Genomic DNA, 17084 nt, shown 5'->3' with positions numbered 1-17084 from the left:
CAAAAACTTGCTGATTTCGCTCTCGACTCAATTTGCATACTTCGGTAGCCATCTGTAATCCACAGGATTCACCATTGATACAATCCGTCCCTTATACTGATGCCTTCTCTCCTTTCGTGTTCCCAGCTGCGTCTTCCACCGGAGTTATGTCATTGGACTCCACGTTCTCGCCCCTTCTGAGGCCAAGCTGCCGTGTGTCGTATCCGTTTGCCTCCAAATAAGCGCGGAACCGTGCGTCTTCAATTGCGATCGTATCCTGGCCGATGTTTGGCAGGCAGAAGACTGCAAGGACGGCAGAGAGTATGCATAGAGACGAAGACACCCAAAAAGGATACTGGGCAGAAGCGACCTCGTTATCGCCTGCAGCTGCTTGAATATACGGGAAGACTGCAATATTGGTTAGTTGATTCACCAAGCTTCGTGTTTTGCCGATTTGCCATTGGGATTGAACTCACCCCATGTGCCCACAAAAGCGCCAATTTTACCAATAGCCGCAGCCACTCCATAGTATTTTCCTTCGTAGTTATTAGCAAATCCCGTCTGTTATCTTCTAGAAGGAAGAAGAACCTACCACGGATGCCCGTTGCGCACGTCTTAGCCGCCAGTAGGCCGATGTTGTTTCCCGGTCCAAACTCGCCCAACGCCAAAAAGACGCCATATACAACAACAAAACCGCCAACCATGCCAGGCTGCGAGAGGTTGAAGTAGTCACCAGCCATGATGAAGCCAACAACGGCCTGTAGAGTCACGCCAAGGGCGAGGGCGTACCGTGGACCAAGCCAGTCGGATGCGGGCGCGCCGAGCATTGTGCCGGGAATGTAGAACAAATTGATGACCGTGTTCCAACCGAAGACGGTTGTAAGCGGTGCGGTATCCCCGTACAGGTTGCTCAAGATGGTGGACGAGTAGATTCCAAATGAATAAGCCGAGAACTATCATAGACTGTTAGTACAAATTTCTCTTGAATCGTTGCGAGGGTCATCGCTTGGGAGGGACTTACATCGTAAATGAACCAGATAAGGCTGACAACAAAAAGACGCCAGCCGTAAAACTTGAGAGAAAGCATGTAAGGCGTCTTCGCATAGCGCATCGAGTTTCGGGCAAATTCCTCAGGCTCTTTCACAAACAGACGGAGAACAAACAGAAACATGGGAAACACGATGCCAATTCCTAGGCTGGTTCGCCATATGGTGCTGTAGTGGCCGTTGTGGCACGCAGCAGCGACCACGTAGGGCACAAATGCTGTTCACATGGGTTAGAAACGACGTTTGGTACAGCTTTGGGGTGCATTCGACTCATTACTAACCGCCAATAACGAAGCCCTGCAAGAATATGTTAGTGATGTGTCAAGGTGGGAGGATGGAAACTTTTTCTTACCCAATCAATCATGGTGTTGGTGAACATGATGAACCAAAGGTTCCTTGATCCCGACTTCAGCTCGCCTGTGGACTCAGCGCAGCCAACACTGCCTGCGGGATACTCGCCACCAATGCCAATGCCGACCTATTGCATATTGTCAGACCGGTGATTCGCCAAGTAACCCAAGTAGGGCCCAACACTCTGAAGGTGTGGGTTCTGCTCACAAAGAAACGCCATGCAGCGAGGATGTTGAACATGCCGACAGCCTCGCCACGGAAGTAGGAGCCGGCAGCAAGCGCAGTGAAGACAAGCAGAATTACGGTCGAGACAAGCAGCGAGTTGGTGCGTGACCAATGGTCGGCGAGCCAGCCGAATGCCAGTTGACCGACGACCGTGCCGGCAAAGGCAATGTCGCCGACGTACTTCTTGGCGTTGGAGTTCTTATACAAATCGCCATACTGAAGGGCGAGGATCGTGGTGACGGATCCAATTACCTACGTAGGGTGAAATCGCATCAGCACCAAAGCTCCCGGAATTTCGTCATGATAGGCAAAGATTGAAACCATTCGGGCTGGGCCTTACGTTGTTGATGTATCCATCGGAGAACAGACCAGCGCCGCAGGCAATGACGGGAATGATTGCTTCCCGGAACGGTTTGCGACTCTCTAGAGGTGCGGCGGCGGCGGCTTCTTGCGCCGCAGCCTCGGAGTCGCTGGACGTCTTTCTTCGGAAGTTCAGCATGATCACGACTGGCCGGTGCCCGTAGAAGTCCTTCGCAGCGAGGAAGCCTTTGATTGCCGAAAGCCAAAGGGGCCAGCGATAGAAGCGAAGAACAGAGGAACGGGAAAGAAGAGATGCGCCAACAGCGTGAGGTTGGGAAGAGAGTGCGACGAGTCAGGACTGAAGGGGAATTGGGACGGTAATAAGGTATTTATTCGGACGATCACAGGCCCATCGGTCTGCAAAGGGACGACCTGGGCTGCGCTAGAGCCTGCCAACCAGGACTTGATTTGTATTCCCCCACTTACCATGCCCAGTTCCTGAATGTACGCAGTAATACTATGAGGTTTCATTGGGAATTTTGTCTTACCTTGTTCCGGGCGACGGGTCGTCGCGCAGAGCGGCCCAATAACGGACAGCCAACCCGCTGCAACATTATCAAAAGGATTCGGCGGGACGCTGTCCAACGTCTCGGTGCTTTTTTTGAGAAAATGCTCCACATTATACACCCAATATGTTGATAAGGCCGGGTATACGGCATGAGGGGGAGGAGTTCACTCCATGAATGGTGCGGGCACACTAGGGTACAATGTCTCCATCAGGCGACCTGTTGGTCCGGGGTCGTGCAGTAGTACATGTACTTGCGTTCTTCAAGAATCAAATCAGATGCTGCTGTACGGCGGCCAGAATGCTGTCGCGTGTCGAATTTCCTCTCATGGCCAATGGATCTCGGACAACAAATAGCGTCAGGAAACAGTCCCCGACAGAATGCTAAGCTTTTCCAAGTCTTTTAGCGTCTCTGGGCAGCTTTAGCAGCCACTCCTGCGCCAAGATTCCTCTGACGACGTCACTTTGAGGTACTTAGAATATTGTTAGCGCATGGTGTTGGTGGTTGGTCGTCACGATTAAGATGCATAGGATGTGCCCACTATGCATCCACCAAGCTGCGGGGCGATTCAGCTAAAAATGCACTTTTTTTTTCTCACTCTGGATAGTTCCGGGGGGTTTCTCTCCCGCTACCGTTGTATGCTCAGTGGTCATTGACTTGAAGTATTGTTCATATTCAAAGTAGCTTGTGCCGCCCTTGACTTCAGCATTGTAGGATAGCCAAACAAAACTGCGCCCTGCTCACACAGCAATTCGTCATATGTCTAACTGAACAGTAACAAGCACTCATTTGCCTCCGATAACTCCAACTTATAATATGCGTTGTGCTAGTTGACGGATGACTAGTGGCAGAATTGATTTCAATTACGCAGTTCAAATATACGAGAGCACGTGGAAAGGCCGCCGTTAACAGTTGGGTGTAATCGCGGCCTTTTCGATGCCCGGAACCACTCTTACTAAGGCCAATTGGGGACTGCGCCGCCTCCCACGTGTCTCCGAAGTGCCGTTTCTTCCGGTGAAGTCAGCTTCCGGACGGGATGCGGCGACCCCTTCTTCGGCCTTTCCGAGCCGAGTTTTGTGGGCCGAAGCCAGCATAAAGGACACCATGCCTGTCCATTTAGGAAGATGGTCTTGCAGTTTATGACCGTCAGTTACTTCTGAATGGGGTATTCTATCGTTGCAGATGACGTGCCATCGACATTGGCAATAGTCGACACAGGCGTCGTCATGTCGATAGCTGGCCTAAGCATAGTAATACCGACAGAGAATGCCATACACTCAGCGGGCTTTCACAGGGACAGTGCTGTAGCGACTGCTCCAACACAACATGCGAATGACATGTTAGCCTTGGTGGTGAGACCGGCGTCAGGCTTCCAGACCTCGATATGACTGCCAAAATGTACGGGATGGAAACCCATGAGAGCAAAAATAATGATATCAGTGTTTACAGTACTCATTTATCACTCCTCAGAAGGCTTGATATCGTACTCGATTTCCGTCCTGATCACGTACTTGGCCCCCTTTCTGACACCGGTGCCCTCGTGCAACGGCGCGTCCCTCGCGTCTCCGTGTGGGAAGATTGCCACGCCGCCCATGACTGGCCGAACTGGATACCCATTAAGTGTACCCTCCCGCGCAGCTGGTAGGAAATACGTAGTTTCTCCACCTTCAAATTCGTCGTTCAAATAGATCAAGAATGTGAATAAAGAGCTCTGTCCCTTGCCTTCTGGCGAAGCGTCGTAAACGTATGTGTCATCGGGAAGGATCCCGGACGGCGGCCAAGCCCCGTCAATATGAGCGCGGTACTCGGCGCCGGGGACGTAGCGGTACACGCGGAAACGTCGATTGAGGCCACGAACCAGGCGTCCATTGACAGATGCAGGGACGAATGACGAAACGCGCGACCATAGAGCATCGTGGAAGGCAGTGTCGACGACCCAATAAAAGTTGTGCGCCAGAATACTGATGTCTCCGTCTTCACGAAGGGGTGCATCAGGAAGGAAGTTGACGGTTTCACCGGCAGCGATGATAGCCTTGCACTCGTCTGCGGAGAGAACGTCTTTCAAAAAGCTGAGTCCCGGCACAATGGGATGGGAATATGATGTTGCGGGCGGCCGTGTGGTAACCAGGGGGATAGTATTCGGCGCGGAAGTGTATAGGAGTGCGTCGTGGTGATTTGGCGGTTTGCGGAGGGGGCCACTGGTTCTCTCGATGACTCGTAAGGAGGCAGCGAGGTTCGCTGGCGCCGAATCAAAGATCGTTTTGTCGAGGACAGAGGCGTATACCTGATGCGATGGCGCAGATGGACGGAGGTCCCAGGTTTCTTGGAGGGCAATGCCCGGTGTGGAGGCGATGGGTAGGGGCAGGGCCTTGATGTTGTTGTCATAATGGCCGCAGGCACGTAAGACGGCGTCGAGAACCAGCAGGCGTTGCTTTTCTTTTTCGCTGCGCTGGACAGTAGCGCCATCTCCTTCTCCTTCCGGTAATGTCGACAGGCCGCTGATGACGTCCAAATCTCGTACCCAACGGCACAACGCTCCTAGTTTCGGTTCTTGGCCGCGTATCCTCATCTCTGCAAGCAGAATTCTTGCTTCGTCGTATTTTTCGTCGGTAAGGGCACCAGTGATTCGGGCGGTTAGGCCGAGATTCGTTCCCGCTGGAGAGACTAAATGTCAGTAAATGCTCAACGAGGGCGTTGATGAGCCAGTGGGAAATGGGATTGCAACGTACGAGCGCTGTTGACGCCACTGGCGCATGCCTGACGAAAGTCGTAGACAGCGACTCGAATGTCCCTGCATGGCTTTGATTTTAACAGATTCGGATATTGTGCTAGTGTGTTTAACGTCTCGATTGTGATGTCGAGCTCCTCGTCCGAGACTACCGTCTGGAGACTCTTGGGCTCGAGTGGCGTGCCGGCATCGTCGCTGTCGGGAGGAGGGGTAATTGTCGGGGTGGCCGTCTTGGGGGCCTTTCGTGGAATGTCAGCCTGCGCATTCTGCTTGCGCTTCTTCGACTTGGACTTCGCCATCTTTGATTCTCTCAAAATTTCGACAACGGCTCGGCGCGGTTGTTGGTGGGGTGGCGGATGGTACGATGCTCAGGGTCCTTGTCCCTGCGGGGGTTAGCATTTTCCATGATGTTGTGGCCTCAGGCATAAACTTCAGAGACATGCTCATCGACAATAATCAGGTCGGAAGGGCACATACAAAACCCATACAAACTCAAGCGACTAAGCCCCATCTAATCATACTACTTCATCCCACGGCAGGAGACATGAACATGAATTCATGTTAGTCTCGGCCGCTGAATTAAGTAAAATCCTGGAAATGTCCGTGATTTACATCATTATATTCCCGGATGACCACCTATTTCACACTCGAAATTATGACAAGGCTAGCCGACACAACCACTCACTACTTAATGGTCACCGAATGATTGGTTTTTCCTATTGTTCTCCCCAAGGTTGGTGAGCTATGATTGCATCATGCCTTCCGCTATTCATCTTGAGTGGGCCGATGTCACTCCGGGACTGTGCCGCCGTGTGGGTCGCGGAGAAGCGGGGTTATGTCGATTATGTTTTTTGTGTCTCCCGCTGAAGCTAATAGTCAATGGCGCCCAAAGAGAAGTTTGAAAGAGCTGAGCATAATTTATTTTATTTTTATGTTGGCTTCTAGCGACTTTTACCAAGCATGGTTTGCATAACTGCAAAAACGTCGTGTGTGCCTGATGCGGCATTGCGGCTGTTTCTCACCACAGCATCGGTTTACTAGGACAATTACACTGCACCAAGGACAGTCCGAATAACCCAAGACCCATGAAAAATTGCAGAGATTAAGGGACTGTTGTTAATTTGGTTATGGCTTCTTGAAAAAAAGACATATGCTCCCCGTGCCCAAAGGTAGTGTCGAATGATTAGGACCTGTGCAATAAACGAAATATGAGCAGGCTATCGGGGTTTGCAGCGGAAAGTCCGGATGGCCGAAAGCTACGTTACTTTTCCTGCTAGCAGGGATATTTTCTTTAGTGAGTCTAATGCACTACATCGGTTCGGCTCGTAAGTTATTATCCGTAGCATCAGACGTCAGAACACCAGTTGCCGGCCTATCCCCTTGTCATGGAGTACATGCCGGTTTTCACATACAGTCTCACGAACTCCGGTCCCAAAATGATGGCCTAGGAAGTATACCGCGCATTCATAGATAGCCGAAGTACAATTTTTTTTGTTATCCTCTTGTCTACATGACAAGATCCCTTGCCTTTTCAATACATCAAAGGATCTTGGGCGTCAAAATACTGTAAGATCAATGATATGTTACCTATATTTGCACAAGAACTTTCTCTCCATGTACCGGCAACATACCGGTTTAAAATTGAACCGGACGGAGCTCATCTTCTTGCTCTCTGGATCCAATATCGATTGTTCGAGTGAATAGAATATGAACCGATCAATGCTAGTCTAGCAACCCATGACCATAGAAAATCTATTTAGCAGTGACCATCGGTCGCATTGTCATCTACTGAACGTAATCACGACAATTGTCGAGTCCAATACTGATAAAACTGCTGTGATCTAGATCCCGAGTGGGGCGACATGGACCGGGGAAGCCAGTTAATGCGTAAAGTTTGGTGCCATCTCCACAAGAACGTAACGGTGACTCGGAGCAGTTTTGCGAAGATCATCGTTTCGTAGGGGCTTCGGATTAGAAATTATGCACCGAAATCCGCCTCTTCAATTCTTTGATTTTGGTTAAAATGTGCTCACTCCGATCTAACTGATGTGACTTCTCTCTTCTACTGCATTGGTTGTCAACTTCACGTTTAGCAACTGTCAATCACAATGGCGAGCAATATTTATGATTCTCCGACTCGACTTCTGAGCTTCAAGATGCTACCGTTGGTTATGTTTGGAGCTCTGGCTGTGGTACGTTGAACATTAACAAGAGGGTTGCTGTGTCGTAATGTAAGGTATCTAACTATTTATTCAGGCCTTTTCTTATGCTCTTGGAACTATTGTCTACAACGTTTTCTTTCATCCCCTGCGCAAATACCCTGGACCAAAGCTTTGGGCAGCCACCAGAGTTCCTTACACCCGTAGCAGCCTTTCTGGGCAGGTCCACCACGCAATACTAAAGCTTCACCAAGAATACGGGCCTATTGTGCGAATAGCACCTAACGAACTTGCGTACAATCACCCCGACGCCTGGAAGGACCTATACGGACATCTCAAGAACGGAACCGGTGATCATGGCAGAGATCCTGTGTTTACCCGCGATAATAGGCAGAATATTATCGGCGCCAACCGCGAGGATCATTCGCGCTTCCGCAGGGCCTTATCTCATGGATTTTCAGCACAGGCCATGTTTGACCAAGAGCTAATTGTCAAGAAATACGTGGACTTGCTTCTTGAACGGCTCCACGAGAAGTGCGCAAGGGGATCTGAGGCCCTGAACATGGTCGCATGGTATAATTGGACGACATTTGATGTCATCGGCGACTTGGCATTTGGGGAACCTTTCCACTGTCTTGAACAATCTAACTACCACCCGTGGGTCAAGCTCATTTTCGACAGCATCAAAGCAGGCGCCTACAAGTCTAACGTACGGCGATATCCTCTTGTTGAAAGCATCTTGATGAACTTCATACCTACCAACCTCAAGAACCAGCGTGAAAAGCATCTTGCACTCACACATGAGAAAGTATCCCAACGCCTCTCGGCGCAGACCAGTCGCCCAGACTTCATGGACTCCATGTTGCGCCAAAAAGACGGACAGGTACTGTTTGTCATACTCGTCAAATGAGAACTATTATTAAGCAGTTACAGGAGCTTACATTCAACGAACTGAAATCCAACTCTTCAATACTTATAATTGCTGGCTCTGAGACCAGTGCAACTGCCTTATCGGCAATAACCTACTACCTTTGCACGCATTCGAGCGCGCTTGGGAAGCTCAACAGCGAGGTTCGAAATGCATTTTCGACAGAAGACGACATTGATATGGTCAGTGTTCAGAAGCTTCAATACATGCAGGCCGTGATCAATGAAGGCCTCCGCATGTATCCTCCGGTTCCGACGGGTATCGTACGCAGGGTGACCGAAGGTGGCGGTATTTTTCTGGGTCAATATGTACCAAGCGACGTAAGTTGATTATCTACTTGAAATCTGACATAGGTGCAAAAGCTGACATTTGGTCTTTGCAGACTCTTGTTCAAGTCTGGCACTGGCCTACCTTACATAACCCGGAAAACTTTACCCTTCCCGACTCTTTTATTCCTGAGCGTTGGCTTGACGACCCCCGCTTTACCGGCGACAAGAAGGAAGCGTTTCAACCTTTTTCTATCGGACCGAGAAATTGCATCGGCCGAAAGTACGTGTCAAGTGTTTTCCTCTATCCTACCCTTGATTTGGCGCTGATTTAATTTCGTCGGATACAGCCTGGCATACGCAGAAATGCGTCTGATTCTTGCGAGAATGATTTGGAATTTTGATATGAGATTGGCAGAGGAAAGCAGAGGCTGGGATGAGAACAGTCAGGTTTACACACTTTGGGAGAAGGGGCCGGTGAACGTGTTCCTCACGCCCAAGGCAATGGCCGAGGTGAAGTAGATAAAAAACCAGGTGGCCAACATATTTATGTTATATCCATCTCGCTGTTCGTCACCTTGTGGTGTCCAGTTAGTTCGAGCTACACGATCCCATTCCTCTGCTTAAACGTCCAAGAAAGGCACCAAACCGCCCGCACTCTCAAAATCTTGAGACCAGCAGCTTCGGATTAGATCTGCATGAGGTACGCCAGTCAAGTCAGGGAATTCTTGGTTGCAGTACATCTTCTGCACATCTTCACTCTGAAATTCCTCAAACGGAGCTTTGCCTATCATAATGTAGTATATCAATCGTTGAACCTAAACTGAAGATATCGTTTTTGACTGTTGGTGTCAACTGCGAAGAGCGATCTAGTGTGGGGGCTGCGTATCGAGTGCCAGGGCTGATCTCAGTGTGAGAGCCGTCGACAGAGGATCCAGAAAAGTCGATGATTCCACAAGCAGCAGACGTAGAAGCGCCGCGCGCTGCACGAGATCGAGAGCTAGGTGCTCAACGCTATCGCACAGGACAAGGCGTAGAGCTTGCCCATCGGCGGTAAGGACAAGGAGTGGACGTCGCCAAGACGAAGTATTGGACGACGCCGGTGCGGAGGAGGGTTGTCACGGGGGTGGGACATTCAGGACGACGACGAGTTGCAGGGTTTCCCAAAGGCATCGCGTCCCTCGCAGCGCAGAAGAAAAGGTGAGCCGCAAGCAAGCCCAGCAACGCCGATGAAAGCGACCTCAGCAGCCCTGGCGGACAGGAGCCCGTCCCGTCGAACAGCGGATCTTCGCAGAACTGGTAAGTTGTACCTGGGATCCCCCATCACGACTGTCCCCGGCCTGAGGTGACGGTGCCGCACCTCGCCGCGGAATCTACGGCTGACCGCGAAGAGACCCACGTTGGCGGCAATCGGGTTGGCGACTGGCCGTGGGAGGATACCTCGTTCACGTGACGGTGAATTCCAAGGGCCAAGGGACGGTGGTGGAGAAGGGAGAGTTTGATAAGTTGGCCGAGAGGGTTACGCAGAGAGTTTGGACGACTGAGCGGTGGTTCTGTTACGGGAGAGAGAGACGGACTTGAAAGAAATTGGAAACCTTGGAGTTGCTAAGACCAGAGGTGTGGGACTCGGGAAGGATTATATGGATCAGACGTATCGAAAAAATAATCAACGACCCAACAAGGTTGGGCTTCTGGTTCCGGCTGCGATATTTATCGACCGTTCGAACTTTGCAAATATCGCGTCGATTCATACGCATCTTCCAGGGCCGTTTTTTACGCCCGTGTCATGTGTTTGTCATGTACGGCTCCTTGTTGGCAACTTACCGCACAGTCCCCATCCCATCGGATGCTGCTTGACAGCGTTTTTGCCAAGTCCCAAAATACCCATCTTTAATCTATATAAGCATTTAATTGGACAAATACCCATAATCTTTCTCAGGCAGTGAGGCTTATTGGCTCTATCCCGCCCTTAGAAAAACCCCTGTCATGTAACACCCGGTGGGATACCCCGACAGCGCCGCGACGTATATTGTCCAAAGTTTATGTCCCCAAGTTCCGTAGGGTACAAATCACAGGACCACCCGATGCACTCGGACTTGAACCTTGACCCGAAACACTGACAGCCGTCACCACCGGCTCTCCGGTTGTAGAAACTCTTCCGAGGTCACGTACACTGACTGCTGGGCTTGACCGGTAGGGTGGCGAAAGAGCATTGGCTCGTCATGTGCAATCTCATGTTCACACCGCGTGAAAAGAAATAGTATTACTAAATATCACCAGAATCGTGCCACACGCAACGGATTTTGTACTATCTTGGTTTTAGATTCCTAGACCATCTTGAAAATAAACTTTGTTTGTGTGCTGGGGGAAGGCGGGGGCGCTGGGATTGGTTGCGTCAGCTCTTGCTCTACTTACAACCAGAGCACATATCGTATCTCAATTTACAGTAAGTCAATCCTCAGCTAAATTGCTCAAATGATAGTATCTCGACCCGAAATTGCTCAATCCATAGCCGCTGAGAACCGATCTTCTGGAAGATCGATTTGCAGTTGACGTTTGCTGCATCAGTTGACAAACAACTTGATAGAGAGAGGAGGCGGGAAAGAGTATTTGCATTTCCAATGACAGATCGCCGGTGCCAAACCACATTAAAGTATAAATTCAGCAAGATTTGCGGTTAGCTGGTCAATTTTTATTCCCCTCTTGAGGGAGCGAGTTCCCAGTGCCATTGTATCACAAGGGAATCGAGATTCGGAAGCCGCTCGAAAGATGCTTCGGGTCAATCCGTTGGGGAATGGTTTGGTTGGCGCACCTGACCCACTTCGAAGGTCAGAGCTAGGTTTACGGCTAGTTATATACCTTCTTCACAATTTCCTGTATACCAGTTGCTTGGAACTGACCTACGTCAAGGCGAGCCAAGTTCCAAGCCTGTTGGAAGCAAAACTAATATACCGCATGCGTAGTAACCTAGTATTAAACATACTCGCGTGTTATGATGCGATTCTGAAACTCGAGTCATCAACTTCTGCAGGGTAATTTGGCGTTCGTTCAGCGCAAACAACCCAACCTCGGTATTGGATTGTGTGTAGATATGCAGCGAACTGCAGCATAATTGCCCGGTGTTATAGGAATCATCAGAGTGTGTTAAAGCTGTCGTAACGACATAAACAACGTTGCAACCCCTTCATCATCGAATGCTTCGACGGCAGCTTAGAGAAGTTTAAGATAACGGTGCATCGCGTGCCAACCAGGAAGAGGCGGAATGTCGCTTGTTAAGTTTGTTGTCTGAAACGCACCACGTTCAATACGGAGGTCGTCGCAGTTGACGTTCAACCTTGGTGGCCAGGACACCATGCTCAAACAGTGTTTTGACACCTTGATGTGCATAATGAAGTTGTACCAGACAGCTAAGTAGAGATCGGATGCATTCAAGTGACACCCGCTCGAAGCGCAGGAACTAGTCATCCCATCCCCGTGGAACCGAGGATGCTTCTTGCTTATAATCTAAGCGAAATGCCCCAGTTCCAATCCAATCCACATTATGAGAGTGTTTAGGCCTAACGGGCCGATTCGGGCATGACAACACATGGAGCTCTGATTCAGTTCGTCCCCTACCTCAGCTTTCCAAAGACCCGTCTTCTTGTTGTTTCAAAATATTTGCGCCAACTACTGTTATATCCGTATATACGCGTACTGACAAAGATTTCGTTGATGCTGGCCAGCGCCGTCAGGCCTGGCACTGCGAGCGAGCTTAATCTGAAGCATGGATGCCAATGCTCAGATACCTGGCAGAATAGCGGGTGTGCGCATGGAGATACCGCCGTTGCGAGAGGTTGCATCGGCTCTTGGGTATGACGCAGGCGCAGTCTTTTTTTTTTTCTTCTTCCAAAAAATATTTAAAACATTTTTTGTTCCAATTGTGTCCGACTTTGATGGTTAATGAGTCGGTATACGCAGTCCCGTCGATGGCGCCACTTGTTCTGACATTTTTCCCCCGTGCCGGTCTCGACCCTTTTTACTAAGCGAGTTGGCATGGTGCTAGAGTGGGAAGCCCCTGCAGGTTCCGCCGATCTACGATAAGCATCTTTGCCTGTCAACTGCAGGTGGATCAGTCCGATCAGACAGTGCGCTCGCCGTCCAACGATGTCCGATGAGAATCCTCACCACGCAGCCCCAGTGAATTCGACATGGACGGCTGCGCCGGATCTCACTTTACCGAGTCTTGAGTAGGTTGGCTCGTCTAGATTGTGCTGACGAAATAGCAGACAGCAGGCAGTGCAATGCAAAAATTACCCGATAACGGTCCTCGGTAATCTGGTCTCCTAGTATGGGACATGGATGGATCTTGTTGGGTGACGTTGAGGGAATCTGAAGACCAGGGCTGCAATGTTGTAGAACTTTATACACCGGGTCCAAGGTGTATTGGAGTGGATTGAAGACGTGGATACCTTTTAGGCTGCAAATTGATATCTCCCATCGCTCCCAGTGTCTACTTTTTTTACCTCGTCAATTCTCTTTCATCTACAGAGCATTCTCGACAGTACACAGCAGACTATGAGAGGCTTCCTCAAAACTTCCACTCCAACTTCAACCCTGTCGACACGGCTGCCATGATGCCTCGCGAGAAGGGTGGTGTCGTCGACGCCAGCCTGAAGGCCTACGGTACCTTCAACGTCTGTGTCGCTGACGCTTCTGTCCTGTCGCTCCTAGTTTCGTATTTAGAATAAGGTTTACACCGTCAATTATATTAGCTTCACCGACTTGCTTGAATCATGAACACACTCTCAAGTGGCCTTTATCCTTGTTCTCTTTCTCTATTTCCGTTTAGAAGCTCGTCAGAAGTCGCCGTGATTCATCATTTAATGTCCCTTGATTCTGAAATTAGCCGCTATCCATTTGCGAAGAGATGAGTATTATGACACTCGGGTTAACAAACTCAAAACCATTGTGTTGGTCATTTAAGCTGCAAGCTTATTTCAGCTCTGCCCATCATTTCATCAGTTGCTACTTACTATGTACCGACCGAGGATTTTTCTGATGCCAGCAAAACCGAGAGATATCAAATTTTGCACAAACGCGATGTCCCCTCTGGATGGTTGGTGCGGAGAGGTCAAAACGATACACTACGCAGCACTGGTCTCTAAAAAGATCAGATGAGAATAGCGTAGCGAAACTGACTTTTTCTATCACTTTATGCATGCAGATTGGTCGTCCGCAAGTAACTCAGATTTCCGCTAACGATTATCAAACCATCAAACCCCAATGTGCTCCTCGGCCATCATGGACTCTTGCCGACGGAACCCTGCTGATTAGCGGAGACGTCTTATAATCACATTCAAAGCGCGACATCAATAATGTTCGAATTCAAGATACAGGAGGTGCTGCTGTGACATAGTACTCTACAGTGGCACGGTTGGCAAGGATCGCGTAATGGCTACTAGAAACCGACTGGGCTAGAGCACGTTCCCAGCTTTGGGTTTCTCCTTTTGCCTCTAACCCCCCCCGTTCCTCTTTTGCATTAACAACTGACCCACCTACTAGAGTTTGGTTTTGGCACTACAGTAACTCTGCCAACTAGACTGCAAATACTTAACGTAGTTTATAACCGTACCTATTCCTTGCTACGGTCTTCCACTTTTGCAACAACTCTCTCCGTAAGCTGTAGTGACGGAGTCAACATGAATCCCTATGACCGCCAAAGAGCCACAAACATCGGGCCGTTGGATGAGCGTCTTCGGGTCCGTCGGTGTGAGCAATGCCGCATACGTCGAACTAAGGTAGGTTGCAGCCCCAAATCATTCCGGTCCTGGACCAACTTACTGATCCTACCCTGCAGTGTGAAGGCCGCCGACCATGCGGAGCCTGTAAAACGCGCTTGACTGCGTGCCGAAGCCAAACTCCTCGGGACGCAAAACAGAGTCGAGCTGTCGTAGAGAAACGGCTGAACGCCGCGATCAATACACCTGCGTGGCGCATCACGCCTGCGATAGACCATGAGGGGTACCTAGCCCTCATCCACCATTTTGTAGGAGAATCTCCCTCGCCAATCACCGACATGTTTTCGTCACCCAGGCTTCGCCATTGGTTTCGAGAAGACAGTAGTATTCGAACAGTCCTCGCTTGTATGGGGAAAGCATACGCTTCCAGGGGCCGACGGTCAGGTACGATTCGAACGGGTGGTATGCTCATGGAACGCGAGCAGCACGAACTCTACGCCGTAATCCAGACGCGTTTTCAAAGGCCTGATCCGCACATGGACCAGTCTCTGATGCTGCTCGCTATCCTCTTCTGTCTGCTACAGGTATTTCATCAGAGAGCTTGAAATCGCCATAATTCTTAACTGACCTAAATAGATAATGAGCAATCGGAGCCCCAACATCATATTGCATATGCTTGATCAGATCACAAATTACATTGTGCAGCCACGTGGCCCTCGTGGGTTCTCAGCAGATTTTGAAAAGTCTGTACTGTGGATCTTTGGTATTTTCGAAGCATATGGCTCCATGATGCGCTACCGCAGCTCTCTCTTTAACAGCCCAGAATGGAGCACGACGGATTTTGGCATCCAGAAGAGCAGTGCCCTGGTCAGTAAAGAACACGATAGGTCGCTCTTCGAATGCATACCTACTTTCTATTCATCAACAGCAGCTATTTACGCACAGTAAGTTGCATTTCCAAGCATACTCCGTCTTGCATTGCTAAGTCAATCACCAGGACTCGTGAATGGATCGATCGGCAGGAGGAGTTCATTAATTTATCTGACTTAAGCTGCCAGCTGGAAGACAGTACCTTCGCTAGCGAGAGCATTTCATCAACCTACGCTGAGCATCTCGCTGCTGGAAAAAAGACCGTTGCAGAAGCTTCAGAACTATTGAAGGCCGTCGATGAATTTGAGCGTATTGTGAGAGTATCCAAGAATGTTAAAGACCATTCCTACGACATGTTTTGGTTGCATATTCACTACTTCAGGATGAGCATGGTTCAATTATTTGCACACCCTTTGTGGCTAAATGGGCCGATCAACATAGAACCTCTTCATCAACCTAACCTCCCAGAAATAGCAAACTCTGCTTTAGAACATATCGAGACAAGAATGAAGCATGTGGGTCTTGAGTCTTTCATTTTCATAGATCATCTAGTGGTCATTGGCGTGTTCACGCTATCTTCCTTGGATAGACTCCGCGTCATGTCGCTGTTGGACAGTATCAAAAGACGAGGGCTTGTTTTTGCTGAGGTTTTCATTGAGGATTTGCAGCTGGCTTGGAATACTGTCCCCCTCCGCTCGGCAATCATCTGAGAAGAAACTGCTTCTTCCAGCACATGATTTGCAAGATGTGTAACCTGCCTGGACTGAGAGGCACTTTCAAAATTCCCCAAGAGCTATGTCTTTATCGTATATGTTAATGTATGGCTGGTGTAAGAAATGAGAAGAGATTTCAAATGCGTGATTTGATGCGCGTTTTTGAGAAACGTCAAGTGTACAACCGTATGCACGTAGATTCTAGCAGAGTTCAAATACAAGCAAATGAACATTTAAGCCCATACTGAGTACGGAGCAGAAATTGAAAAGGACGAAAAGAAGTGACTTCCTCGTTAAACGCGAGTCGGTGCCTTAGGCGCTTTCCAGGTTTTGAATTTCCGTTGAGGTGAAGGTAGACTTGACGGTCTTGAACTACAAGCCGACAATCAAGTTGTACTATTCTTAGCTCTTATACGTATGTTGTCCTATGAGGCCCCAATTTTAATGCAGTTCGCAGAGGTCGTGATGTCTCGTAGGGTAGTGGCGAGATGGCCCAGTGAACCTTTGTCAATGGGCAGAGCACTGGGGCCTGGGGTTGGGCCCCGTGGGCCGAAACACCGCGGAAGTACGAGACGCTCGAACGCGCAGTGTACTACTAAAGCATATTTGATGCTTAGCGTGGTATCGAAGAAAATCAAATGATCTTAAGTCTCCCCCGATGAACTGGCCACCGAGCAACATGACATGACCGTACTTGAAGTGTGCGGAGGATGCGGCCCCCAACTTGGTCGTGAGCCCGCGAAAGACGATGTATTTCTTGACGGCCACAATGCCTATAGTAAAGGCAAGGCTGGGAAGTTTGCCATGGAGTATAGCATTACCCGCGAAGGCGGAAAGGGATTCCCTATTTGTAAGAAAGTTGTGAGCGCTGTTCGAAGGGAGGACGGAGCGATATGGCCAGACAATATCTCAACCGTCCAAAAAGAGGTTGATTACTTGCGAAAGCCAGCTGCAAACTGGCTGATGCCATAAAGCTAAGCATGTTCTAATTATGATGGCTGGGAGTCATTGAAGGTCGCATCTTTGGTAAATGTGGCTCTGGCTGGAAGTATCTTGGCGCTTATTTCCACAATGGTTTAGGCCAGGTAAAATGAAAGCAAAGGAAACAATTGGCATGAGTACTGAAGGGATTGAGGTGAAGGAAAAAGGCACCAATATATTGTTCTGTTCGGAAGAAGACCGAGTTTTGTTTGGACCCTTCACCATAATCGACTGATTGGCCACTCGTCGAGCGCA

At 49.5% G+C, this 17084-nt stretch overlaps 3 protein-coding genes across 3 annotated transcripts; 1 reads left to right on the top strand and 2 right to left on the bottom strand.

Moving 5' to 3' along the window:
- Window positions 1-91: 91 nt before the first annotated feature.
- EsH8_VI_000236 (major facilitator superfamily domain-containing protein) lies at window positions 92-2100 on the bottom strand (the record flags this gene model as incomplete). Its single annotated transcript, XM_083271489.1, has 8 exons — window positions 92-387; window positions 456-515; window positions 572-932; window positions 1001-1242; window positions 1307-1322; window positions 1378-1503; window positions 1584-1853; window positions 1942-2100. The coding sequence occupies 8 exons, from the start codon at window positions 2098-2100 to the stop codon at window positions 92-94; spliced, it is 1530 nt and encodes a 509-aa protein (XP_083126663.1).
- A 1826-nt stretch (window positions 2101-3926) lies between these two features.
- EsH8_VI_000235 (prolyl hydroxylase family protein) lies at window positions 3927-5494 on the bottom strand (the record flags this gene model as incomplete). The annotated part of the gene is made up of 2 exons (XM_083271488.1): window positions 3927-5122; window positions 5197-5494. 2 exons carry the CDS (start codon window positions 5492-5494, stop codon window positions 3927-3929), a joined length of 1494 nt encoding a protein of 497 aa, XP_083126662.1.
- Window positions 5495-7303: 1809 nt separating this feature from the next.
- EsH8_VI_000234 (cytochrome P450) lies at window positions 7304-9070 on the top strand (the record flags this gene model as incomplete). Its single annotated transcript, XM_083271487.1, has 5 exons — window positions 7304-7387; window positions 7452-8237; window positions 8288-8602; window positions 8665-8831; window positions 8899-9070. The coding sequence occupies 5 exons, from the start codon at window positions 7304-7306 to the stop codon at window positions 9068-9070; spliced, it is 1524 nt and encodes a 507-aa protein (XP_083126661.1).
- Between the last annotated feature and the right edge of the window lie 8014 nt (window positions 9071-17084).

Source organism: Colletotrichum jinshuiense, chromosome 6 (genome assembly GCF_051148585.1).
Source record: "Colletotrichum jinshuiense chromosome 6, complete sequence".
Taxonomy (NCBI): domain Eukaryota; kingdom Fungi; phylum Ascomycota; class Sordariomycetes; order Glomerellales; family Glomerellaceae; genus Colletotrichum; species Colletotrichum jinshuiense.
This window is presented reverse-complemented; position numbering and strand designations above follow the sequence as displayed.